Source organism: Prinia subflava, chromosome Z, assembly GCF_021018805.1.
Source record: "Prinia subflava isolate CZ2003 ecotype Zambia chromosome Z, Cam_Psub_1.2, whole genome shotgun sequence".
NCBI lineage: Eukaryota > Metazoa > Chordata > Aves > Passeriformes > Cisticolidae > Prinia > Prinia subflava.
In genome coordinates, this window is record NC_086283.1 from 39999131 (window position 1) to 40026121 (window position 26991).

Genomic DNA, 26991 nt, shown 5'->3' on the forward strand with positions numbered 1-26991 from the left:
AGCCTTTTCAGAAAAATGCCCTGGGAAATGAAGCCTAGATTCCTAGAATATGCTGAGTCAGCAGTCAGCATCAGGATCGTGGAGTCTAACTCCTGGCCCTGCCTAGGACATCACAGGAATCACACCCTGTGCCTCGGAGTGTTGTCCAAATGCTTCTTGAAGCCTTGCTGCTGTGACCACTGGCCTGGGAGCCTGTTCCAGTGCTCACGGACCCTCTGGGGCAAGAACCTTTTGCTGACATCCAGCCTGAAGCTCCCTCAACTCAGCTTCATGCTGTCTCCTCAAGTCCTGACACTGAACATCTGCTTGAGGAAAGAACTATGACAGGTGATATTTATGCCTTGCAACCTGAAATGCTGGACCATCCTTACAGGAAACCAGCTCTATCTCAAATCCTCACCAGCACCAGCCAAGTGACATCTCCAGAGCCTTCTGAGAGAGATGCTCCAGCAAGACCTGCTCAGGTATTTTGTGCATTCTTAATATTCTGTACTGTGTATTGAGTTTTAGCACACTTGCTGGTGGTGTAAGAGCTGTGATGTGAATGTGCGGGAGGAGGCTTAAGCATGTTTTTCCTCAGACATCCTGACAGGTGTGACAGGACAGTTGTGACCAGGAAGAGAGGGTCCTGAAGGGATGGAGCAGTGCTGTCATTGTCACCAAAACTGCGTGAAAAAACAGAACCCTGCAACAACATTGTTAGTGTAAGAGAATCAAGTCATTACTTTATTGTGGCCAGGATGTGTGACAGGAATCATTTCATCCCCATGTAGCCTGGGTGTGCAGAGAAAATAACTTCCATGATGCATAACTCTTGACTCGATTTTTCAGATATTTATTCAGTCAAACCCCATAGAAATTCATTATTCAATGTTCATTGGTTCCAAATTATGGAGTTCTTAGTATTTGTTTACTTCTTGGTTGCTGATTTGTTTGCCTCCAAATCTAATTTGGTTCTCATTCTTATTTCCTCTTAGTCTATTCCAGACCATGTGTCTCCAATCATGCCAGGCTTGATGTTTAGAGCTGATAGTCTCTAATTGATGGTCCTTGATGGTCCTTGATGGTCATTATCTTGTATTTCTTCGGTGTTACTCCCGTCAGTTGAGATGTTCATGTCATCACCCCCTGAGTGATGAAATAGTCCTTTGAAAAGAACCTTTAGATTCCATTCCCCTAGAGCAAAGGCAAACAACACTGACTAAACATATAAAAAAGTTAAATTTTGTATCATCTTCCAACATCCCGAGCCCACTTTCTGCTGTGCCTGGAGTCGTGAGCTCAGTGGCCACCCTCAACTCAAGGGCTCAAAGTGCTGGCTTAGCATGTGTGACAAAACTGGGTCAAAAAGCCGCTGTACATAGGAGGCTATGCCAGGGTGAGGCAGAAGGGGCCCTCTCACTCTCTTCTCCCTCTCTCTCTCTTTTGTTCTCATTGTTGACTCCAGCTCTGCACTATCCACATGGCAGGACCAACAGAGGATCTACACGCAGATGACATTCTCTGTTCCGTGTCTCTCTTCTCTGTCTTAATTTCTCTCCTCCCTCACTCTGCCTGGGCAAAGCACGGCTGTCCTGTTCTACTCCATCCTTGGCCCTGAAGTTTGCTGTGGGAGTGGGGAGCTTGTGGCTGTGTGAGCTTGTGGCTTGTGAGCCAGCACCTTTGAGAAGGTCCTTGGGAAGAGCTGAGTGCACTGAGCAACAGTAGGGGCTCATTGGTAACCACTTGGGAAAGTTTCTTGTACAAATGTAAAGGTTTGCTCACCAACAGCTTTTGAGTCTGCAGAGTGGGTTGCCTGCAGAATTTAAGACAACTGTACCTAAAAGCACAAGAGTTTCATAACAAGGGACTGGTGTCTTTGTTCATCTTGAGGAGAATTCACAACCAACCATCACACCCTGTACTCCTAGGTTGTTCCTCTGAAGCACTGATCTCATCTTTACCACATAAAGCTGTGGAACAGCCAGGCTCCTCTTTAGTAAATCATGTGACAGCAAAAGCTGAGTCTTTTGCTGGTGTGTACAAGCAGAAATTGGAACCTAGACAAAACCAACTGGACCTCCCCATTTTGGGGAGACTTTGGTGGAGCTGCTGAAGCAAGTGAAGGGAGTGTCTCCCAAAACCTTTTGGCAGTAGACTTAGAGAAGGACTTGGTAAGTCCTAAGATGAGAAACTAGGAATACAAAAGAGTGGATTATTTACTTGCCGGACTTCTGTGTTTGACAGCTATGTTTAGTGAAGAAAGATGTGTTTTAGACCATTGCCAGTTCAGAAATGCTGCTTTTTCAGAATGGGAGTGAAATCTGATGCTGATGATAGATTAATTAATTATTTTAGTAGTGCTAAAGAAGCGGCCTTGGCCTTCTGGCTTTATCAGTTCTGTGATGAGCAAGAGGCAGAGGATTGACCAGTAGCCCAGCTACCTCCAGCCAGCAGCTGGTGGCCACTTTTCTTCCTGGGTGCTGGCTTTGACACCCTATTTTGCTTCACACCTGTCTTGAAGTGTTTGCTCCATTTCCCCTTACATTCATGAGATTCAAGAAAGAGAAATTTCATAGTTCCAGAATGCTAGCACTCATGTGCAAAAGACTACTAAGCTCAAAAAGATGTGAAGAGAACTGGGGAGGCTGAAGCTGTAGTGTCCCTTGGATTTCAGTGAAGGTATTAATGTGCTGCTTTTCCTTCCTCCAGCGTGGATAACCGTGGTGTAATGATTTGATTATGAAGAGAAGCCTCTGCCTGAATTAAGGTGCAAACAAGACCCTGTTCTGGAATCAATAATATAGACATTATTTAACAGCAAATGTGAACGAGGGAGGTAGAAAGAAATAGGAGGGGCGGGGTGGGCTGAGGGGGAAGAGCTGAGATGAACACCGTGGTGGGTTGGGCCCACACGGGCCCTGCCTTCCTGCAGTGCAGTTGCACAGGGTCAGCTGCAGCAGTGCTGTTGCATCCCCCCATGGCTTTTGCAACACAGGAGGGGAAGGAGAAGTGTGTTCCTGTGGTGAAACAGCAGAAATGATTTTTGGAAATGGGGAGATTTCTTCCAGCTTCTGAGCAGTGATATTGGCAGAGACAGTCAGGCCTCCTGCAGTCCTTGGCCTCTGGGGAGCCTGTGGCCTTTGGGTCATATTGGATACAGCCAAGGATGCTCCGTGGAAAGGCTGAGGGCAAGTCTAGCCCTGCAGGGGACCAGCTGATTGAGGCCTGTGCTAGGCTGTCACGGCTGCAGCTGGTCGGTGGCTGCAAAGATAAATTTGCCATAACAGACCCCCAAACTCGAGCAGCTTAGAAGTAAACAAGTCCCTGGGTGAAAAATGATAAGACAGATTTGAACTCAAACAGGGACCCCAGACAATTCCATTTAATCTTGAATGCAAACATATGACTAACTAGGGAGCTGGGCAGTGTTGAAACCAAAACCAGTCTGTTGTCTAAGCCCAGGAATTTTGAACCCCTTTTTATAAGGGGGTGGCCATAAGAAAACTTTGCTGTTTGTTGCATAATCTCAGTGAGTCCTGTCATGTGTCTGTCTCCAACCTAAGACCAGTAATGTAATACGAAGGCTCTTGCTAGGGAATGTCACTGGGCAGAATCCAGCAAGGAGTCCAGGCTACTGCTTCTCCAGTATCTCCCAAAATGTTGAAAGGCTTCTGTAGTTTTATTTTCAGAGCAGACCAGAACACCAGTCAGGGGCATCTGGCCTGGGATGCATCACTGGCACAAGTTGGTGTCTATCCTGGTACTGAATTTCAACTTGTGAAAGATTGACAGCTTGTAACAATCTCTGGATGCTTTGAAGGATTCATTGCCATGTGGAGGGAGTTTTTGTCATCCGAAAAGATGGTCTTCATCCAGGTCTTCAGGCCCAGAGGAGCAGAAGCATTGGTGTGACAGTATTAGGAAGTGGCATCCGTTGTTCTCATTGCCACTTCATCTTGGATTTGTATCATGAGCTTGAGAAACCTCATCTGTGTTGATTTGAGTGAGAAGGGAATGAAGAAGGTTTCACTCTCATTGGTGGCTTTAAGCGTTAATGACTTTTTCCTTCCTTAGAAGCGGATGTGGTTTGGGTTTTTGTTGTTGTGCTTTCAGTCTAGTTGGGAGGGGTGTTTTTGTGGCTGTATTACAAGTGCCTCAGTTCAACGGTCAGTGATGTAACTGCTGCTCACTAGAAGAATCCAATTATACCATGAACTCTGTTTTACCATTAGATAGACATATATGTAGCTCAGAAGTCCAACTCCGTGCACCCAACTCCATTTTGGCAGTCTCTGCCAAAAATGTATTGCAGATGGATTTTCAAAAGTCAGTGTAACTTAATTTAGTTTTTCCTACATAGGAAGGGAATACAAGGTAGCATTGTATCTCCTCCTCCTGAAGCTGCTGTGTTTGTAGGTCCTTTGACATGTGAAGTGAGTGCCAATGTTTTCTACATGTGCTCCACTTGCTAATGAAGAAAACCTGTACAATGTCAAATATTAGGAACTAGGTGTCATAGAAAGGTGGCAGATTTTTAGTTCCCTCACTACATTCTCTTGAAGCACACATGCTTGCATGTAGAAAGAGTCACAGAGTGACCGACTCGAGGCTTGGGGGTCTGTGTTAGGCATTCACCACCTGCTTGGTGTAACATTGCCTGTGTACTTTATGGAATAGAAACATATCAGAATGTTCTCTTACAGCACACTCATAGAAAAATGGTCTGATTTTTCCATTCAAAAATACGCAGCCGTTGTCTCCTTGGAACAGCACCAACACTACAATGATGACTTCAAGGCAGAGTCTGAGGAATACCAGAATCTACATACTCAGATTGACAAGATGAAAAAGAATTTCAGACAGTTTCATGAGCAATGGAATCTCTGACTGCAAGTCTCTGAGAAAGCCTATCAGGTAAAGAAGGATAAACCATGAAGACTGTGCTTCATCACAGCAGTATTTTGGACTCCCTGCAGCTGCTCAGTGAGACCAAGGGCAACGGCGGAATTGGCATATCTGCTCAGGCTGGGTCTGATTTTTGCACGATCCTGCCCAAAACCCCCTGTCTGAGCTGTCAATGAACTAACAGTAAGGAGAAGTGTTCCAAGCAGAGTCCTAGAGCATGTGCTCCTTCTGTTGCCTTAATTGCAGATCTTGAGGGATGCTGGGAGTTGGAGTTCTGTTTTTCCAAATGTCCCAGAAGAGTGGTGATTCACAGAGAAGAAATTCTCTAGAGTCAAACTCAGTGTATTTTTTAGTGTTGTACCAAAGTTTGCATTTTATGGTGGTAGTGAAGCATTCTTCATGTTTGTTTTTTTTTTTTTCTTGAAGATGCTGCTTCATCAAATCCTAGCAGATTATCAGCAGTTACAACAGGTATGTTTGACAGCAGACCTGCAGGCTGAGGTTACTGCTGAGTCTGCCTCAAGGCTTTTTTAAAGCAAAGGACATCAAATTCTAAACTCTGCAGAAATGTTTGCATGCTCTTGCATTCTTTTGAATTCTCCTTCACAGGGTAGCCCCAGCTACTCTGAAGTAAAGAGCAGGTGCCAGTACCTCCACCAAAAGCTGTCCCATATTGAGAGCCACATATGTGAATATGACAAGCAGTAAGTGCAGTCCTGGCACCAGAAATCTACTTCAGCCTGATAAAATCTATGAATTCTGGATTTTTTATTTCAAATAGAAGCTTAGGGGTTTAGGATTATTGAAGTTAGTATTGAACAGTTAGAACTGAGCAGTAGATTATTGGTTAAAAATAGAGGATTAGATCAAAGAAGATTAGGAAGTTTAAGAAGTTGAAAGAAGCTGGTATTGAACATGAACAATACAGAAATTCCCTGCTGAAAACTCCTTCTCTCATTGGTGGTTATGCCCTACTGGGAGTGGTGTTCTTCCAGTCAATTCTTTTCTTCAAGACTTAGGTTTGTCCACTGAAATAAATCTTACCCGTAGAGGGTACCTACGTCTACTAGGAAGTTGTGCACATTTGAAGAAAATATTGTCACAAATGGAAATTCTAGGGATGCTTTCAAAACTGGCTTGTTAATGCAAGAACTTTGCCTTATCTTCTCCAAAGCGAAGACATTTGGATGGCCCCCTCCCCAAATTGCCTTGTTTTGGAGGGTTACAGAGGAATGCACATGGGCTGCTCTAAGCTGTCAGCTGAAGCGGCTCCTGGGACTCCTTGGAGATCATGGCCTCGCCTTGTCAGTGAGCCAAGGAATATCCAGATTTTTTGCACGTATATAAAACACATATCCAAGTGCTGGAGGCAAGGTACTTCAAGGTGTTTTAAAGAGAAATGGGCATAAAGTGTCCCTATGGAAATGCTGTCAGTTTTTTAGTCTTCTTAAAAATAAGTCTTAAAAATCAGTCTTTCTAGATGTTGATTCCTGCATAGACCTATGGGGACTTTGAAGTCCAGTCCTTTTCCTAAGTTTCCTGCCATTTATTTATTCAGCTAACAGGGTAGAGGGGTGGCCAGCAATTCCATGACTTTCTTTGGGGAATGATATGAAATTGATTGAGGGAGGACAATATTTGGGAACACTCAAACGGGGCTGTGAATGCCACTTCATTCCTTGGTGGAGTCTTCTACAGATTCTTCAACTCTCTGCATGCCAACAATGTTGATCTCCCGTACCAGAAGAGATCTTGGGCTGTTTTGTGACTGAACACCTGTAACATCATCTAAGCTTGCTTCCCTCCTGGTGCCACTCATCGTTTTAGTGAAGAGGAGAAAGGAGGAGACAAGACTGTGACAATCACATCAGGACCATTTACTCCACAACCAGCTTAGAGAAGGATTGATTATTGAGTAGGATTGTAGAGTAGGAATATAGAGTAGGATTGCAAATAAATAAAGTTTCTGAAACCTCAGCTCCTTTGGAAGATTACCCTGCATCTGTGAGAAAGCTCAGTATTTCCTTCTGAGTCGTCAGTTGTCTCTTAAAGGTGCAAAAGTGCAACTGTTCATTTATACCTCCTTGGTAGGATTTGAAAGTGGGGAAGGCTCTTCTTCATTCATCCTCTCCAGACCATGTTGCCTTTGGAATATGGCCCAGTGGTGGGCTTTGTGCTGCCATGGCACTTCTATTTGAAGGAGAAAAGGCAATGGCATTTGCAGGAAGAACCAAAGGAGGAGTGGGGCAACCAAAAGACCCTGTGCAGATGCAGACCTTCAGCTGGGACTCAAGAGCATTTGAGTTCCTGCCACTTGCATTTGTAGCCCTCAGTGCAATCTCTTTGGCTGGAGGAGAGTTTTCCTTATCTGAGAAATCAGAAAGATCAGAGAGGCTGTTTTGCAAGGTCTCCTGTGGTGCCGAGCTGTCAGTGAGGGTGAGGTGAGAGCAGCCCCAGCCTTGCCCAGGGCAGAGCTCCAGCAGAGCCCTGGCAGAGCCTGGAGCAGGCTGAGGCTCGGCAGAGGCCGGCTGGAAGGAGGCCCGTGGAGCTGCAAGAGGCAGAGCCCGGCCTTGGGTGCCTCTTCCTGGGACCGGGCAGATGCTTGGCTCTCAGAGCCAAAGTGGCAGCTGGCTGCTCCCGAGGGGAAGCATAGCCGAGCTGGGCACAGCACGGACTGGTGGTGTTGGCCCTCTGGAGTCTGCACAGGAGGAGAGAAGGCAAAGGCATGCCGAGGTCTGGAGCCCTGGCTGAGGATTCCTACTCTTCGGCCGGCTGCCCTGTAAGGCCTGGCAAAGGCTGGCAGTGTGTGCAGCACTCTGGGCACAGCGGGAGGGAGCCGGGCTGCTCCACAGGCTGCAGCACAGGGCAGCGTCCTTGAGGCACGGCAGTTCTGCCTGGGGAACCAAGGCCAGCGTGAGGCAGTGGAGGCTTGTCAGGTCACATCTGCAGGAGCCAGTGCCTAGCACAGCTGTGGGAGGAAGCACCTGCAATCCTGGAGTTCTGCACTGAGCCAGAGCAAAGGTGTGAGATGCAGAGTGTCTTGAAGAAATACCCAGGGGCACCAGGCCAGCCTGCTTTGTGCTCTCTGGCACACAGCAAGCACTGTGAGCTGTGGGAGAGAGGGAATCAGGGATGTGCCCAAGGCTTGTGCTTGAGTAGTGAAGTGTGATGAATGATGTGGGTTAATTTGTGTTTATAATGTATGTATAATACAAATCAAGATATGCCCTTTGAAATAAATGGTAAAATCATACAAGGCTGGGGAGGGGGGTAGACAGATTTGGGAACCACCCTTGCTGGGAACCACAAAATTTACAAGAGAAAAGGAGAGGGGGGTCCGAGGAGGATGGGTCCTCACCAGAGGTGGGATTGTGAACTACCAAGCCATTACCACTGAGATGGGCCATGCTCCGCCACCAGAAGCACACATTTCAATACTCGAGTCCCAGAAGTCGTACCTAATATTCATCTTCCTGCAGAAGGACTATTCAACGGGCCAAATGGCAAAGATGAATCTCCATGAATATGAAGGAAAGCTGATTCAATCAGCCAAGCAGCAAGGATGGACCTCTATGAATATGAAGGAAAAGCGAAGGGACAAAGAAAGCATGAAGTAATGCTCTGTCCCGCTAAAAGAACTGTATGAAGACTGGGTTCATGGAAGGAAAAGCATGAAGGGGGGAGCTATGGCACTATAGAGGCTCCAGCTAAAGTTCACCCAGTGCCGATCCAGGGACTCGACACTGATTCTTTGTTTGTTGGCTTACCTGAACTTCTGTCCAATTATTTTCCTAAAATTAAAAAAATAATTTATTAATTTGGAATTGGCTCGGCATTTTTTACATAAAGTGATTTGGAAGGCTGCAGAAGACTTCCAGTAGGCAATCTCGTTCATTCAGCAAGAGCACTTGCCAGATTTACTGAAAAAATGCTTGTGTTTGATTCCTGAAAAGGAAGGAGATGCATTGGAAAAATGTTTAAATGTAACAAATAGAGCTTAATCTTCTGAATTCCTTTAGCTTTAACAGACAGTGCTGAACCCTGTATTCCCCCACTGCAGCAATTAATGTGTGCAAGTGTCTATCTTAGCCTGCAAAATACAGAGAGTGTTCCTGTTCAGAAGGTAGCTGGAATGCATTGAAGGGGAAGAAAGTGGTTGTAGGAGGCTCTGGACCACCAAAGGAGAATTTGAGGAATGGCATGTTCCCCAAATGACTGTGCAAGGGACCAGAGCCGTGTCTGAGGCCCTGCAAGATCTGGTCCATATTTGGGCATGTTGAGAAGACAATGAAGAAAAGTGGATTGTGTAAGGGATGGGAACCTGACCCTTGAAAGAGAAACAAGGTATTGGTCAGTCAGTGGGCAGTTAAGCTTTGAAAGAGGAGCAATGCATAATGGAGCCATTGCTGGCGTGGAGTCGGTATCGTGAGCCATCGAGGCCTCCTCTCACGTGTGCCGGCCATGTGTGAGCTGATGCTGTCACTGGGAAAATTCTGCTCCTGAGCAGGACATATAAGGCCTGGTCCTGGGCTGGAGGGGTGAGAAGGATGAGATGCACACCATTTTGAGCCAGGGGATGTCCTGAAAGAGCACCACGCTCCATCTCCTTCTCCTACACAGTGGATTTTTGGGAATCCAGGGCTTGGCATGTATTATTTACTACTGCAACTAATAGAATAAATTTGCTTTGTAACACCAGTTGCATCTTGGGTTCTTTTGTGCATGGGTCTCCTTGTGAAGCTGTGAGAATGATCACCAGGGACCTTGAGGACACTTCTGCTCTCATGTCAATAACTTCTGAGAAGTGATTTCAAGATGTCCAATAATTCGGGGGAATGTTTAGCCTGTGAGTTTCAGCAAAGTATTGAATTTGTCTTAGTTCCATGGATACAAACTAGTAGATTGCTGGGTATGCACATGTTAGGGATGGGATTGCCCACGCAGCCAGCACTGAAATAAAGTAATGCCTCCTTTCCAGCCCTGAGCTGGCAGTGGGGATCAGGACATGCTTGGTACATTTGATTTTGGCCATCTCTATTGATCAAGTAAGAAGGGTCAAAATGCAACCTTTTCCAGCTATTTCTCCTCAGGTCTGCATTTTTGGGGGCCAAAGTTCTGTGCTGCAGGTGGCGTGGGTGTGTGCAGAACCATGTGGCCTCCACAAACCCCTTGGTTTTCCCCCAGGTTCCCAGGTGTGCCCAGCTCTGGCAGAGGAAAGAGCCTGCAGTGCAGTGGGTGCTGTGCCCTGCCCAGCCGGGGATCTCTGGCACAGAGCAGCAGCAGCGCCAGCACCTTTCAACCCACTCCTGCCTTGGCTTCACCTGGGACACAGAAGGCTCTGGAAATCAGCACTGCCAGACCTGTTCCCAGCTCGGAGCAGCTGCTGCTGGCGGGCAGATCCTGCTGCTTCAAGTGCTTTGAAATAGGAATAAAGGCAGAGATGTACATGTACAGGAGCCCTGGGCTTGGCCAACAAATGTGCAAATAGATGGGGAGATTTGTTAGCAATTACTTCAGCGCTTATGCCATTAACGCTTTAACGTCTCCTGGTTCCATGCAATGCTTTTTGGGCCATTTTCTTGGTCTGGTTCCTTTTGCTTTGGTTTCATCTGAGTGCTCATCTGGAGTACAGACTGTAGGTGCTTTGGGCGCTCTTGGAGTTACTCTTAGATTTCTTGAAAAGCAGGGTTTGGCCCACCAGGGGGGTTTGTGCCTCTTTGTGACACAGGAGAACTTCCCAGGCGATTTGGTGTTTGCTGCAGGGAAGGCTGAGTTGCATCACACAGTGCAGAGCATTTGCTTTGTGATGTCAAGGCATGGTTGCCGTGTGGTTGTGGTGACATCAGAAGGTTGCCTTGGTGCACGCAAGTCCTCAGTGTCAGAGCAGCTCTTGGGCTTGCTCAGTGCAGGAGCATCCTCCTGCTTGAGGCTTTTGTCGGTGGGCAGCTGCACACTGACAGGAGCCTTGTTTTTTCCTCATTTTACAGCACACTCTGCAAACTTGCACAGCCGTGCTCCAATGATGGAGAAACTGGCTGCTGCAGTTTGCACACTTGGTGGAATTTCTTATTCTGTCTATTTCTTGACTAACCTGGCACGTAAGTAGAGGTTTTTCCTGGTTGTAACCTAACCTGGCTTTTGTATGTGTTTCTGTTTTTGCGTAGTGACTGGGTGGATTGGGAAACAGATGGACAGTTAGGATGCCACTGGTTTGCTAAAGCTCAAGTCAACATGTTCAGCCAAAAGGGGATATCTGTAGCCACAGGGGCAGCATTTGCAAGGGAACCTGCAGGGGTTCTGTTCCCTCCACGGGAGAGTGTGTGGCAGCAGAGTCTTTCCTTTTCTCAGTTTTCAGGGTCAAGCAGGACAACTTTGAAAATGTAGACTGGGAGACCTTCTTAGAAGGCCTTCTACAAACTCTGCAGTGGTTCCCAGAAGCCTGAGAAAGCTTGATTTATTATGAATTTTGTCTTGAAAGAATTTCACTGCCTAATTGAAATCTTACTGAGTGCTAAAATATGATGCCCTTTCCAATGAAGAGCAAATTCCAAAGCAGTGAGTGTTGGCTCCTGAACCCAGGAGCTGCTGCTCTGCTGTTTCACAATAGGACTTGCAGAGCTCACAGGGCTTTTGGGGAAGATCTTCTGGGCAACTGTTTTCAGCAAGTTAATGACAATTAGTGGATGCAACAGAGTAAAGAACAAAATATAGCTGAAGGAGAGGATAAAAAAGCTGCTTCATGTATTTGGTAGAACAGGAGCACTGAGTATTAAAGAACAATTTGCATTATTTTGGTCAAGTTTGCGTTCTTTTACTGGCAAAACAGGCCAAAGTGTAGGCACAGGCAAGAATATTGTCGTGTTCTCTTGCTGGCTGCGGGAAGGAACTGTGCCACCTGGAGGCATGTTGTGAAAGGAAAAATATTCTCATTTTGGGTTGACTTGTTCTGTGGGATTCACCAGCCCAGGCAGTTTCCTCAAAGAATCTGATTCCATTTCCTTGCCCACTACAGGTCACGTGACCCGTGTATTCCGAGGTGCCGATCCTGAGGTGAGTGAGAGAGGAAGCACTGATATTCCTGGTGTTTCAGCCTTGTGGAGCAAGCCGTGAGCTTGGACATGGCAGTAGAGCATAGAGGGGCAGTTGGGTAGGCTGAAAGAAAGGCCATTTCCATGTCTACAGCAGCAAGAGCAAAGGCATGGGTGGCTATTTCCTGCTTTTCCATTCAGAGTTGTAAAGCTGAGATCTGCAGAGAGAACATTGCTTACTGATAGTAGCTGGGGTTAAATATCTAATTCAGGGCAATATGTAGTACTGTTGAAGTAGCCCAATTTAATTTAATGCGAGTGACTTAGATCCCCATTGCTATCAAAGTTTATGATTTCTCCTTAGTAGAGCTGGTGGGGAGCTGAAATGCAAGAAGGTTGTAAAAGATAGGTAATGGCCAGTCCCTCATGATACTGCCTGTCCACAGAGCACGGAACCAACAACAGACTCTCCTCTGGCTCCCAGTGCTTGTGGAGAAGAGGCCAAAGAGGAGCAAACTGAGCAGACGCCTCCAGCTGTGGTCACACCACAGCCGGATTCTTCCGAGGCAGTAAGTGCCACTTCTGGAGGGTGTTGTCTTGAGTGCAAGGCAGAGCTGCAAGTTTCTGGCCAGCCAGCACTTGCTGCTGCTGCTTGAGGATGCTGAGTACTGCAGTCCTGCCAGGACCTAGTGATTGCCCTCAGCCAGTTCCACCTGGAAAATGGGCGTGGACCTGTCATGTTTAGGCCCCAGCTTGCTGGCATTCTGATAGGGGCCAGTCTGAAGCATGAAGGCTCCCTATCTTCAGAGGAAGGAGTGTTTCAAAGACACTGCACTTAGCCTTGTCACATACCTAGGGGACACTGTGGTCTGGAGACACCTGTCCCTCTCCACAGACTTGACAAGTAGCTACAGGCACCAAAAAAAAAAATTGATCTGACAACACAAGGCCTTTGGGGTAGTTTGTTCACGTGAGCTTCTTGGGTGTGTTTATCTGGGAGCATTTCAGAGGTGCACTGGGGAAGTGGAGTGCTTGAAGCCAGGGATTTTGGTGCCTTTGTTGCCAGGTTGTTGCTTTGCTTCTTCAGGCAGATCAGTCAGTGGCAGAACTGACAGGTGCTCTGAGTCCACCTGTCTCTTGGCTTTTGAGAAGCTGCAAGGAGATGACTGTGATGTCCAAGATACTGTGGAGGGCCACTCTTCTCCTGAGTGGCAAAAGACACCAAGTGCATAGTTCTGAACCCTTCTTCTAGACAAAAATCAGCGACTGCATGTGTCTGCTGTTACCTTATTTTGGGAAGTCTGCAGTTTTGAAAACTCCACTGGAGCCTGGAGGCTGGGGCAGAGCTGCAAGTCCTTGACTGCTGTCACGTAATGCTAAGAACAGGAGGGACATCTTGAAATTCTGGATGCTCTATTTGAAGTCAAATGTGCACCTCTGTGCCTCAGGAGCTGCCTGGGACCAAAGGAGCCAAGGCTGCGGGACAACAGCAGCTGAACGTGAGGCAGCATGTGCCCAGGTGGCCCACAAGGCCAAGGGCCTGCTGGCCTGTGTCATCAAGAGTGGGGCAGCAGCAGCAGGGCAGTGGCCGTCCCCCTGTGCTGGGCAGCGCTGCGGCCGCAGCTCCAGTGCTGCGTCCAGTTCTGGGCCCCTGGGATGCAGGAAGTCCTTGCGGGGTGGAAGCGTATCCAGAGAAGGACATGGGAGCTGGGGAAGGATGTGGAGGACAAACCCAGGGAGGAGGTGCTGAGGGAGCTTTAGCCAGAAGAACTGGAGGCTCATGAGGGACCTTGAGGCACACTTGCAGCAATCCCTACATGACAGTACCGAGCACAAGGGCTGTTTCCCTGCCAAATATCCTCATCACTGCATCCCAGTGCTTTAGACCCTGCAGTAGGTGACACTTTTGTCTCTTCCTTTGTTGCCTTGTTGGTTTGGTAGGAAGGGAGGACCTTTTAATTTTCTCCTTCTCTTGCAAGCAAAGATGCTTCTGCATGATCTTTTCTGCCCTTTCCAGCACTGGAAGAGCTTCTGCTAGTTTCAGTTTGCCAGGTGGCATTTCTGGAAGATGCACTCTTTCTGCATGAGAACATGTTGTGTGGGGCAGGGACATTGGTGCCAAAGGAGCTGTTCTGCTGCAAGTGCAGGCAGTAGGGCTTGCACATCACTTTCAGGTTAACAGGCCCTGTGCGTTTTGTCAGCCCAGAGGATCAGTATGTGTTGTGTTTCGGAATTGAGCAGGAAATCAATGCCCTTGCATTCCAGCTGGTCCTCAGAGATCAGAGGGGCTGGGCTTCATTTGTGATTACAGCCACTTTAGCACCGTCAGTGTGGTGCAATCCAAGAGAAGAACTTGCCCGAGTCAGATGCACAGAGGGTGCAGTTGCCAGTGCAGTGCTCTGGGTCTGATCACATTCCAGAAGGACCTACACACTGCAGATTCCCCAAGGGTGTGGTTTATTGAAGTAACAGGAGAGCAAGTTCAGGATTGCTGCTGAATCAGGGCTACCGAGGCTTGTGTGTAGCAACAGACAGCATCATAAGAGAAAGACTGTAATAGTGAGATCTATCTGTCTATCCAGCCAGCTAGTTAGCTGTCTGTCAGAATCTTCCTGGCTCTGCTCCAAGGCGATTGGAGGTGCAAAGCTCACCTAATGGGATCCTTTCTGGAGAGGAGGAGAGACGCATTCCATTGACCAATCGTGAGCAGGCAGAGATGTTTCCCTTCCAGACATAGTTGTTTTTTCCTCTCAGAGGTGTTTTTCACTTCCAGCCTCTTCTGCCCTGAAGCCCCATATTTACCCTGTAAGTTTCTGCCTTTCCTAGAGAGGTGGAACAATCTCATGGTTTAGTTGGGTTTTAGTGACTTTGATCATATCTGCAGGAGTGAATCCTCAATTGATTAAGAAAAGAGGGAGAAAAAACTTTGATCCCCCTCCATATACTGAGGTGGCAGTAGAGAGTGTGTGACCTCCATCGGAGGATCATCCTTGTCTCCTGAATGAGCAGGATTTCTAACAAGAGTGTAGATGTCAGAAAGGCAGGAATGGCGGTGCAGGCCTGAAGGTAATATGAACTCCACAATGTCTCTCCCAAGGAACGAGCTCACACAGGAAGCAACCTGCAGAGCTGGCATGGAGCTGCTGTGGGACAGGGCTGGGTTTCAGTCACTGCAGAAAGAGAAACAGGACACAGCAGAAGTGGAGGAAGGCCCTCACCAGACCCCTGAGAAATGGCACACCTTCCCTGTAAGCTTCCCATGAGGCTGTTGAGCCCCAGAGGGACCCTGATAGTCCTGCCAGTGTCGCTTTGGAATCTTTGGCTCCCCACAGGCAGAGAGTGACCCAGGAGAGAAGCAACACAGTGCTTTGGGAATGCATGAGCCCATCAGCCATCAAAATGGTGTATGGCAGGTTGAAACCCATCTTCTCTTGCTTTCTGTGCAGGTCCTTCCAGACAACGAGCATGAGCAGACTGTTTTATCAGAGATGCCATGCTGGCCATGCCAGATTCAAGAGGAGCTGTTTCCAGCCAAAGAACAGGAAGAGCAGCTCAGGCAGCAGGTGGCAGAGCCACAGGAGAATGGCCAGGTAAGCCTGGCTCAGCAGGGGACAGAGTGAAGGGCAGGAACAGGGCCATACAATGGAGCTCCTGGGACTGAGGAGGCCCCGAGTCCCACAGGCACTGTAAGCACAGAGCCTTGTCATCTGCAGAGATCAGCACTGGGACAAGAGGGTTACAATGGAAGCAGAGGTGGGCAGGAAGCAGAAAGAAGTGGCTGAATGGATGTGATTTTGAGGCTGAAAGAGGAAAAGCTGAGCCTGATGGCAGCTCCCTGTCACTTGCTCTGCATTTGTGTGTACAGACCATCGAGGCAGAGCCACATGCAGAGCTGCCTGAAGCTCAGCGTGACCTCATAGTAGTGAAGAGGAGGAACAAGGAAGAGATGAGAAGAATTGAAGATCACTGGAATCTCCATCGACAGAGAGGCGATCAACAAACCCAGGTGAGGGTAAGAGTGGCAGGCACTCCACTCCTGAAACATCCTCTCTCTTGCTCTTCCCAGAACTTTGGGGAGAAGCTACAGGCAGAGCTGCAGGAAACTGAGGCTAGGATCAAGGCAAGGGAGAAGAGGCTGGAGGAAGAAATGAAAATTGCCAAAGAGAAAATGTATCTCCTCCTTCAGAAGCAAGAGGCTCTAGAAAAACAAGTGAGTGAAAGAGCAACAGCCACCACAGTCACCAACCTTGTGCTTTCTGCCCTTCTGGTCTTGCCCCTGTAGAGCAGCAGGGGGGTGGGGCGATGCCTGTGAGTGCCATCCTGCAGGAGTGTCTATCACAGCCACTGTGAAGGACATTTCTTGGTATCTTGACTCTCAGCTGCTGCCCTGGCTGGTGGGACTAGTCCTTTGGCCTTTTGGCCAGCAGTCATCCCAATGGATTCCTGCTGGCCTCTTCCTGCTCTCCTTGTTTCTTGAGGTCTTTTGACAGTGGAACATGGTGACCCAGATGCAGGATTGAAACAAGCTGTCTGTATCCCTTGTAAATCTGTTCTTTCCCTTTCCTCCCTGTCAATGACTCTTGGCTGACAGGGACAAGCTGGAGTCTCTGACTGCTTTGTTCTGTTTGCCTTGAGGTGGAAGTGTTGACATCTCAGCCGGCAGCCTGCAGAGATGCCCAGCAAGTGACTGGTCAAGAGGAGCCCCAGGTTTGGCGCGAGGCACGGCAGGTATCTCCGCCAGAAGTGCTGCAGGCTGAGCGTGACTTGAAGATGGTGGAGGAAAAGAGGACTCCGTGGGAGGAGGTAGAACATTTGAACAAGGAGCTGCAAGTGTGTCTGCAGTGCTTGGAGTGGGAAAAGAGCCCTTGGGAGGAAGTGGAATGGTCATTGTGGAACCTGAATCTGGCCGTGAACTTGAGTAAAACCAGCCTTTGGTTTTGACCCATCCACTTGGACAAGTGGACATCAGAACAACCCCATTTAAGAGCCGTGCATGTGGCTGGCAGCATCTTCCTAAGGGCTTGCATTTGGAAAATGATCTTGGGGTAATCTCTGCCAACCACCTTTCTCATACAAACTCCTTTGCTGTCTCAGATCTACACAGGCTCTTCTATTGAACCTGCAGCAGCAGCAGCTGTGTCATCTAGAGGAGCCTTTGCTTCCCCAGCTGAGAAGTGCAGCCCGGGCAGCAGGTTCATCTCTGGCACTGACATGGGTGCTGATCCTGAACAGGAAATGGAGGATAACTGCCTGGAGCTACTGAGTATGTCTTGTCTATTTCTTGTTTGAGGGACAGTGTCTTGTGTGCACGTGTCAGCACAGCTGTGCCAAAGGTTCCTCCTCAGTTTGGTGTCACAGGGACATTTAGGACCCTCCACTGGAACTGCTGTGCTGCGAGGCAGCGAGAGAGCACTCTGGGTGTTCCTGCTGCCTCTGAGAGCAGCTTGGAAGTGCTTGGGTCTGCCTGAGCTTCCCTCTCTGCTGAAGGCAGAAGCAGGGATTGTTCCTGGATCAGCAAAAGGCTGTGGCTGCTTGAGTCCTGGCTATTGGCACCATCCCTGCTCAGTTCAGTCTCTAGGAAATCACATCAAGCCCTGCAGCTCAAGTCATTTTATCTGCTTCTTGCCCATAACAGCTGCCAGTGCTGTGCTCTCAGATAAGACCTGGTGGGGCTGAGAACTCTCTGCCCAGTTGACTCTCTGTCCACCATCAGCTGTTGGGACAAAAAGGCCATTGATCTGCCCATCGGTGTGTCTGATCTCAAAGCCAATCCTGTTGTGTCTTGAATGGGGGCAACAGCTTGTAAGGGGCTCAGGCTGGCTGTGCCTTCTTGCCATTGCTTGTCAGTGCTCGTGCTTGGGCTTTGCCAGCTGCCCTGCCCCTGAGGGCTGCTGTGAGTGCAGAGGCTGGAGCCTTCCTTAGCTGGGAGGGTCCCGCTGCCGCCCGGCCACTGCAGCGCGGAGCTGGCCCGAGGCAGCAGCCCCTGCTCGGGACCGGCTTCGGCATTGCACAGCCCAGACTCACGGGAGGGTCAGCATCTCCTCTGGGCAGCTGTCCGTGTCACGGCAGCACCTGAGGAGCTCGGCTGTCCCTGCTGCCCTTGCCCGCTGTGCCCAGTTGGGAAGGTGGGGACGTGTGCGGTGCTGAGAGGGCGAGTCCAATGGGAGCGACCGATCCGCGCTGTCAGAATGAAGAGAAGCAGTGTGGTCCTTCACACGGGGCACGGGCAAGGGCGTCTTGGAGCTCAGCCTGCTCATCAAGGGTGAGGGTCCTGATGCTGAAAGCCCCCTTGGGATTGGTTATAGCATGAGCTGCTCTGGTGTACAAACGGAAAGGCATTCTTTTGGCCAACTGCTGCAAGGTGGAGAAGATGCCTTCCTGTCCTGGGAATGCATCTCCCTGTGCTTTGTTGTGTGTCAAGAGATCTCTTAAAAAGGATTGTAGAAAATCAGTCTTTGTGCTGGCCATTTGTACTGCAGAGTTGCCTGTCTTGCTGCGGTTGGAGTTGCTGTTGTTGTTGTTTACCCAGCTGACCACAAAGGACTCAGCGCCCCAGGCAATGGGGCTGCCATTTTTATCTCCCGGAAAGTGGAATCTCTGCTTTCTAGTGAGCATCTTGCTTTTTTATTTCCCTCAGGGAGAATTGTGACCTTGGAGAATCCCATGACAAAATACATTGAACTGGAGAATATCGGCAGTGGGTGAGTCCAACCACAGTGACTTCTACACAACCATGTAGAAGTGCCGGGTGATTTGCTGGTGCAATATCTATCAGATCAGAAGCCAGGCAAGCTGCAAACATATTCAGACACCGGTGTTAGTCTGCCCTATCTCTCAGTACTGGCAGGAGTTTGTAAGTGTGGTCAGAAGGCATTGTCAAAGACACTTGTATTTCATTGCCAGAAACTGCAACCTAGCCCCTATCACAGCAGTGAGATAGCAGTGCTCAGAACATTTCTCTCCAAGAGTTTGCTGAAGGAAGTAGTCTGTGGTCAGTTTCTGTGCACAGTTCAGAAACTGAAAGCCGAGATGAAAGAGTAAACTGGCCTTTTGAGCTGAGGCAGTAAACTCCAATGCTTCAGGTGCAGTGCACTTGAGAGGAAAATGCGTCCTCTGCCATCTGGCAGACCTCTCCTGCATCCTGCAGGCTTTAGGCATTTACAGCAGACATCTCCTCTCTGGGCTGGCTTTCACTCCAAGATCTAAAGGGCTTCTCCTTTCTGTGCTGCTCTTTTGTTTCTAGGGCTTTTGGAGATGTCTGCAGAGCACTCGACACTGCCACAGGACAAGAGGTAAATGTCAACAGCCGCCACAGACTCTGCTGCTCTCAAGGCCTTTCCTCTCTGGTGTGAGCTGTGGCTGCATCTTTGGGTAGAGCTGTGCTGAAAAGGCACAAGAAGCACAGCCTGGTGCCAGCTAGCAAATTGCCTTTGGGACAGTCTTTGTCCTTCTCAGGTGCCAGAAGGAAGGCAAGGAGGGCAGCGGTTCTTTGTCAGAAGGACGCTCTCAGTCACTCTGTTGCTAAAACCAAGGTGGTGCCTTAGAGCATTTCACTGCTCTGTGGGGCTATGGCTTCAGAGTCCTGAATGCTCATTTCTGGCTGCCAGCAAACATCTGAATGTTCCTGGTAGTTCCTTAGCCACCCGCAGCGCTGCACTCAGGAACTGCGCATAGGGAGAGATCTGCAAGGTGTCCCTCAAAGCCCTAAGGCCTGCCCACAGCCCAAGATGTATCCACAGAGTATCAAGGCACAGATTCCTACTTCTGAAGTAGGGACAGAGAAACGGACGTGTGGTCAGAGCTTTGTGGGTGACAGCTGAGACCCCATGGTTACCAAGGGCACAGGGCAAAACCAGTGGCCAGCTCTCCTGTAACTGGCCCCCGAGGGAACAGAGCAATGGGCTGTTGGAATGTCAGTTCCTAATGACTCCTTTGTCTCATCACAAGGCACTTGGGCACAGCTGAGCTGTGTCACTGCAAAATCACTGTCTCCTTGTGCATTGTGGTCTCATACCACCACCTTCTAAAGTTACTGCCTTTCAATGTCACTTTAGGTGGCCATAAAGAAAATAAATATCGCAGGACTCGGGAATAAGCAGTTAACCATTAATGAAATCAAGATCATGAAGAGGAACAGGAGTCTAGGTGTTGTAAATTATTTAGACAGGTGAGTGGTCATGGTCTTATGCCATGAATGTTTGTTTACATACTAAAAGCATGCAAGGTTAAAAACTCACTGGCAGAAAAGAGAGCTGTTAACTATTGGTTCCTTATTATTTCTCTACTCATCTCCAATGGATGGCAAGAGAGTGCATTTTGTCTGCATGAGCCTTCTCTGGCACATATGTATTTTGACAATTGTTCAAGAACCTGGATCAACCCTACCACAGGAAGTCAATGCCCGCTAAGTTCACTGCCTCCATGTTGTTTCAGGATTGATTTTTTCAAGTTTCTTCGATGCTGATGAACCATCCTAGAGAGCATTTCCCTTGCATTGTGGCCCCTGTGTTCCATGGCTGTCCATGCCAGGAACACTAGGTGTTTTATTCCAGAAATAGCACGAGTGAGAAGTTTTCTATCTTGGCTGTTACTAAATGGCATCTTTCACTTGCTGGGCATCTAAGAGATCTCCTTTTTCACAGCTGTGCCATTCTCCTTGAGACTGCATAGACTGCAAACAGCGCACAGCCTCGAGGGAGTGTCTATTCCTTTTATTCTGTCCTTGCCACAAAGGCAAAGAAGAATCAAGCAAAAACCAATGTAGCCATGCATGTTCATCTGCACGGCCTTGTTTCCTTCTTTCAGCTACCTGGTGCATGAGGAGGCCTGGCTGGTGATGGAGTACATGGATGGAGGCACCCTGAGCGATGTCATCTATGAGACTCGCATGGCTGAAGATGAGATCGCAGCTGTCAGCCGGCAGGTTAGGGATCCATGCTGTGCTTCCGAGGGCTTGGGCAGGGTCATCTGGGAAAGAGGCTCAGCACTGGAGTGATTCCATGTGCCAAGCTTTGTTTCTGTGTTGCTGGTTGCTATGGGCAAGCAAGAGCATCTCAAGTGAACTGCCAGCCAGGGCCCTTGCACTCACCCTACTCTGTTCCTTTACTCTTATCCCCCGCTGTTGCATTCTCCCTCTCTCTTGCATTTGCTGCTCCCCATCTTGCCTCTCTAAACTTTTGCCCGTCTGCACTGCATTCCTTGCCTGTAAAAGCAAAGGTGCTGGTTGGCAGGATTTGAAAACGAAGAGCAAAGACAAAAGAGAGACTCATTTCTCTCAGTCCTCTGCTGAAAAACTTACAAGTGCAGCCAGAATGCTCCTTGCTTCTGAGCACATCTACTGCGGCAGCAGCCATTCTGGCTGGTTTGTAGGGCACAGTCTACAACAGCAATTGCTGTTCCTCCTTCCAAAGCTCACGCTTTTCTTTAGAAAGGTGCTGCTCTGCTAGTGTTGCAGCAGCAAGGTCTTCCTGTCAGTGGCACTGTGTCCTGCCATTAGTCCCCATTCCCCTGGAGAGGGAATCTTTTAGAGCTGTTTCCTTTCTTGCGTGATGAAATGCCAGCACTCAGTTTTGCCCTCCTGTTTCTGTTTTTCCTCTCAGTGCCTACAAGGACTGGATTTTCTTCACTCGAACCATGTGATTCATCGAGATGTGAAGAGCCGCAACATCCTTCTCAGAACTGATGGCTCTGTCAAGCTGGGTCAGTATAGTGTTGGTCAGGTGCAGCGTTCCAGGGATTTGGGGTGTGGGGCTGCTTTTGAGTGACTGCCAGCTCCCCACAAATGCTGCTGGGCCCGTGCAGTGAGCATGCACGGTTGCAGGGTGCACAGATGTAGGGCAAGGAACGAGCAGTCCAGAGTGTCATTGCTCCCGTGTGTGTCCTTTCCAGAGTGAGGGAGCTATGAGTCTAAAGCTTCAGAGGAACAAAAGTCACTGCTGGAGGCAGCGTAAAAAGTGTGGGAATGTTTTAAGTAGGCAATGCCATATTTCCTTGGCTAAAGTCCTGAGGAAACAGAGAAGGGACAGTTGTCCAGAGGATTCAACAGCACATTCCCAAACTTGCACTGGAGAATTCTTTTGCTTGGTTTCCTGGTTGCAAACTATTAAACTAAAAAGAGTCTTTTGCTTTTTCCCCAGCTGATTTTGGCCTCTCTGCTCAACTCACTGCTGAGCAGAGCAGACGGAGCTCGGTGACCGGGACTCCTTGGTGGATGGCGCCTGAAGTGGTGACAGGTCGACCATATGGTCCCAAAGTGGACATATGGTCGTTTGGAGTTGTGGGAATGGAAATGGTGGAGCAAGAAGTTCCTTACTGGAAGGAAAGTAGTCGCTCGGTAAGGTGCAAATACTCTCTGATCCTGCTGCCTTTCCCACCTATCCCACGTTCTCAGACAAAATCTCATTGCCATCTGCTGCAATTACTTCCAGCCGGTCCCCTTCTAAAAATGTCCCTGCAGCACATCGGCATCTGCTGGAGGTTTGGTTGCATCAGTGGGGGAACTCAAGCCTTACCACACACAAACAATCTCCATTCTCAGGCAACATTTTGCTTTCACTTATATGTCATTCCAGCTCTTTTGGCTGTGGCAATGGCCCTAATAATAGGAAACAAGCCTCTTAGAACTGGTGTTATTTTTCCTGAAATGAAGGCAAGAAATCCAAACCAAACAAATTTCTAAAACAGTGGTTTTGAGAGAAGAAGTGCACCCCCATTCTTCTCGTAGGGAAACTTGCCTGAAACGTGGCCATGAGGCTGCAGAGTCTCTTGTGCTTCTTGGGCAGTGTTGCTGAAGCACTCAGTAACCAAGTTTCTTTCATAACCCAAGCCACTTTCTCCATGTCACCAAGCTGAAGCCTGGTGATGTGGAGAGCCTGCCAAAAGGAGCCCTTTGTTTCCTGGCCCTTTCTAGCATGGGCATACCCTTAATGCAATGACTTGAGTATCCAAATGGGCAGAGGGATACCAGAGGGATGGCACTTCTCCTTCTTCTGAGTTGACCCCCAACATTTTCTTTTTGCCATATAAGGGAAGCCAAAATTTGCAGAGAGACAGAGTTGCAGGTGTTTCCTGTGTGCCCAAACAGGCATTTGCATCCCCATACATTTGTGCAGGCATCTTAATGTGTGTGTGTTGAACATGAGATGCCAAAAGTTTATTTTCTTACCTGAGGAATAGCTAATGGATTTCCTTTCTTTTCTTCCAATTGCCATTGTTTTCAAGAACAAAGCAAAAGGCGTGATGACTTTTGCTTTGTGGCAGCTGTGCTGAAGGGACCAAGAAGCACTGCAGAGATGCCTTTCATGTAATAATCCTTGGAAATAGTAGAGCTAGTTAGAATTGCAAAGTCCCTCTTCCAAAAAGCCTGTCAAGCTAATGTCAATCCTCAGAGAAGGAAACATGCTTTTGCTGGTGTAGCTGCCACTAACTAGGTCAGTCAGTGAAATCAGGTGCCCAGGCAAGATCTGCTGGATGTTGGAAATGCTGTGTCTGCTTTGGGGTTTGGGTTTTTGTTAGTCAAGGAAAGTCATCTCTGCCTCTCTGCTAGGGCAGGAACTGCCACTGCAGAGTGGAGCTTCAGCAAGGGGATCAAGGAGAGCAGTTACAGATGGGAAAGCAGCAGGGGACAGAGTGGTGTTTCCTTTTCCTCCAGGCTCAGTTCCTGATAGCCACAGAAGGGATGCCACAGCTGCAGCAGCCAAACCTAATCTCGCCTTGGCTGCGTCACTTCCTGCACTGCTGCCTGCAGAGAGACGAGGCGCGGCGCTGGTCTGCCAAGGAGCTCCTGCAGGTAAAATGCCAAGGGGCTGCAGGTGAAACAGTGTCCCAGGGGTGGGCTCCTCCTCCCTCGAAGTCCAAGGCATCAGATGAGCCCCCCTCCTCTTCACCTCCACTCTTGGTGCTGTTGAAATGAAAACAGTCAGCAATCTTAGACTAGGCTGGGCTGTCCAGGGGAGCAGGGATATCTTTCAAGAGATCAGGATGCTCACACCTGAACTATTTCCAGTGGTGGGGCACTTACCACCTCTTGCAGCAAGCTGTGCCACTGTTGCCCCACGCTCCTTACACCTACTCTGACTCAATCTCCTTTTCATGTAAAAAACATTACCCTGCTTTTTGAGGCTCTTCGCTTGGAACATAATGGTTCCTTGTTGGTTTTCTTCCCTTTGTGCAGCATCAATTTGTAACATCAGCCAAGCTTGCGTCCAGCCTGGTGCCACTCATCCTTGCAGTAAAGAAGCGGAAGGAGGAGACAAGAATGTGACCATCACCTGAGAACTCTTTTCCCCATGCACAGTGTAGACCAGGATTGTAGAGTAGGAGTGTAGCTAGGATTGTAGCGTAGGAATGTAGCTAGGATTGTAGAGTAGGATTGTGGCATAGGATTGTAAAGAAATAAAGTTTCTGAAACCTCAACTCTTTTGGAAGATTGCCCTCCATCTGACCCTGTGAGAAAGCTCAACATTTCCTTCTGAATTGTCAGGTTTTTCTTAGAGGTGGAAAGTGGCATAGATGGCTTCTTTGGTATGGTTTGAAAGTGGGGAAGGCTCTTCTTCAGTCCTCCTCTCCACACCATCCTGCCTTTGGAATATGGCCCACTGGCTGGGTTTTACCCAGCTGTGGCACTTCTAATTTGAGGCAGAAAGGGCAATGGCATTTGCAGGCAGAACCAAAGGAAGAGTAGGGCAGCCAAAACATCCTGTGCAGATGCAGTCCTTGAGCTATGACTCGAGAGCATTTGGCTTCCTGCCACTTGCAATTGTATCCCTGAGGGCAATCTCTTTGGCTCCAGGAGAAAGCTCAACTGAGAAAGCAGAAAGATCTGAAAGGTCGCCTGTGGTGCCGAGCTGTCAGTGAGGGTGAGGTGAGAGCAGCCCCAGCCTTGCCCAGGGCAGAGCTCCAGCAGAGCCCTGGCAGAGGCCGGAGCAGCCTGAGGCTCGGCAGAGGCCGGCTGGAAGGAGGCCCGTGGAGCTGCAAGAGGCAGCAGCCCGGTGCTGGGTGCCTCTTCCTGGGCATCTCCCCCCTCTTCTTTAACTCAGCAACCAAAACCTACTGGGAAAAACCCAAACGATTTCTAAGACATTAAGAACAGTGACAACAATAACAACTATAGCAACTTTTCAAAACCTGCTTATAACATGGTAACTATATACACACGGAAACAGGAAGATGTGACAAAAGGCCACACATACCCTGAGGGAGTTCACTTCACTTGGTGGCCTCTAGAGACACAGGCATAACCTCTACCCCATGTCAACAAGTCCAGTGATCTTTTCCATTGTCCAGTCAGTAACTCCTTTATTATCACAGGATGTCTGGGATGAGTCTTTGTGTCAAAGGAATATTGCTTTTCACATGCTGTTCAGTCTGTCTCATCACGAGACTTTCAAAAGTTGAGGACATACAAGACCTTGGCTAGTCTATGGTGAGGGCACTCCAATTCCTCCTTTTTTGGTTTTCAAGCCTGGTTTTTCAACTTTTATGGGTACGCTCTACTATAGCTTGCCCTGTGGACGAGTGTGGAACGGCTGTATGGTGAGACACACCCCATTGCTGTGAGAAGTGATGGCTTGGCTCTGAGGTGTAGGCATGTCCATCGTCAGTTTTGATGGTAGGTGGAAGGCCTAGAGCGACAAAACAGGTGAGGCAGTGTCAGACAGCGTTACAGGTCTTCTCTCTAGTGTGAGCAGTTGCCATAAGGAAATGGGAACAGGTCTCAATGGAAACATGAACATCTTTTAAACAAGCAGATTCTGGGAAATGGGTAGCATCAGTTTGCCAAATGGATTTATCTGGTAAACCTCTGGGGTTAGTCCCCTCTGCTAAAGGAGCAGCAGCAACCCCATGGCAGGAGGGACAAGACAGCAGACTATCAGGAGCCTGTGAGGAGGTTAATTGAGACTGTTTAAAAAGACAACGAGCATTGTGGAGGAAAAAGCTGTGAGATCATTTGGCCTGTGCAAAACTCCTGGGTACCACACCTGCCATGACAGTGACGTCTGCACAGTTGTTGCCCTCTGTAATAGGCCCTGAGTGGGAGTGAACATGTAATACATAAAAATCATGCTGCCAGGTGTTAATCAAAGTCTGAGGCCAGCGTGAGGCAGTGACAGCTTGTCAGGTCACATCTGCAGGAGCCAGTGCCTAACACAGCTGTGGGAGGAAGCACCTGCAATCCTGGAGTTCTGCACTGAGCCAGAGCAAAGGTGTGAAATGCAGAGTGTCTTGCAGAAATATTCAGGGGCACCAGGCCAGCCTGCTTTGTGCTCTCTGGCACACAGCAAGCACTGTGCAATGCAGCTCTGAGCTGCTGGGAGAGAGGTGTTCGAGAGGAGCCAACTCTTAGGTTAAATTCCATGGGGACAAAGTCCTGGAAGCAGAAGACAATTGTTTCTTAGGAAGGATTCACTTTGGCTGGGTGTGTCTCACTCCCCAAGAGCCAAACACACACACACACTGCAATAGAATGCTGCTTTTTATTGCCTTTCCCAGCCCAGGGAAAACTGTGTCTTCTTTCCCTTTGGCTTGGCTGCTGGGGAACTTCTATTCTCTCCTGACCACCTACTTTTCTGTCCTCTCCCCTACTTCCCTTTTGGTCTGCTCTTCCACCTGGCCCCTCTCCCAGCCCCCAGCAACACTCCACAAATTAACTAGAACAAATTCAAACCATAAATAACACTTCATTCATTTTTCTAATCACCTTTGGCTGCAGCAAAATATTACCTCAAATCTCACAGAGGTTGAGCCTGTGGTGTGTGCTTGAGCAGTGAACTGATTTGGAAGGGAGCAGACAGGTTTCAGTAGGCAGTTTGTGTTTTCTTGATTAATTTCCAAAGGAAGAGCAAAATGTGGCTTCAATCAACAAAAACATTTTCAAGGTGCATGGATGAAATGCTTGGGAGCAATTTGCAGAGAAAGAAGGCGTTGAGAAAATGTTGAACCAAAGATGACTTCCTTTAGCATTACCAGACAGGGTTGAGCCCTCTCTTCCTTTAGTGCAGTGATTAATGTGTACAAGTGGCTACCTTAGCCTGGAGAATAGAGGAGTCCTGCTAAGAAGGTAGCTGGAATGCATTCA

At 48.5% G+C, this 26991-nt stretch overlaps 1 protein-coding gene across 1 annotated transcript; it reads left to right on the forward strand.

Annotated features, from left to right (window-relative positions):
* The first annotated feature begins 320 nt into the window (after positions 1–320).
* On the forward strand, positions 321–24177 carry LOC134564512 (serine/threonine-protein kinase PAK 1-like). The gene is given in 15 exon segments (XM_063423404.1): positions 321–464; positions 5314–5358; positions 5497–5591; positions 10737–10818; positions 10820–10985; positions 11900–11937; positions 12362–12484; positions 15362–15505; positions 15781–16125; positions 19970–20082; positions 20721–20838; positions 21515–21614; positions 22052–22248; positions 23566–23703; positions 24088–24177. Coding segments are annotated over 15 exon segments (1938 nt in total).
* The last annotated feature ends 2814 nt before the right edge of the window (positions 24178–26991 follow it).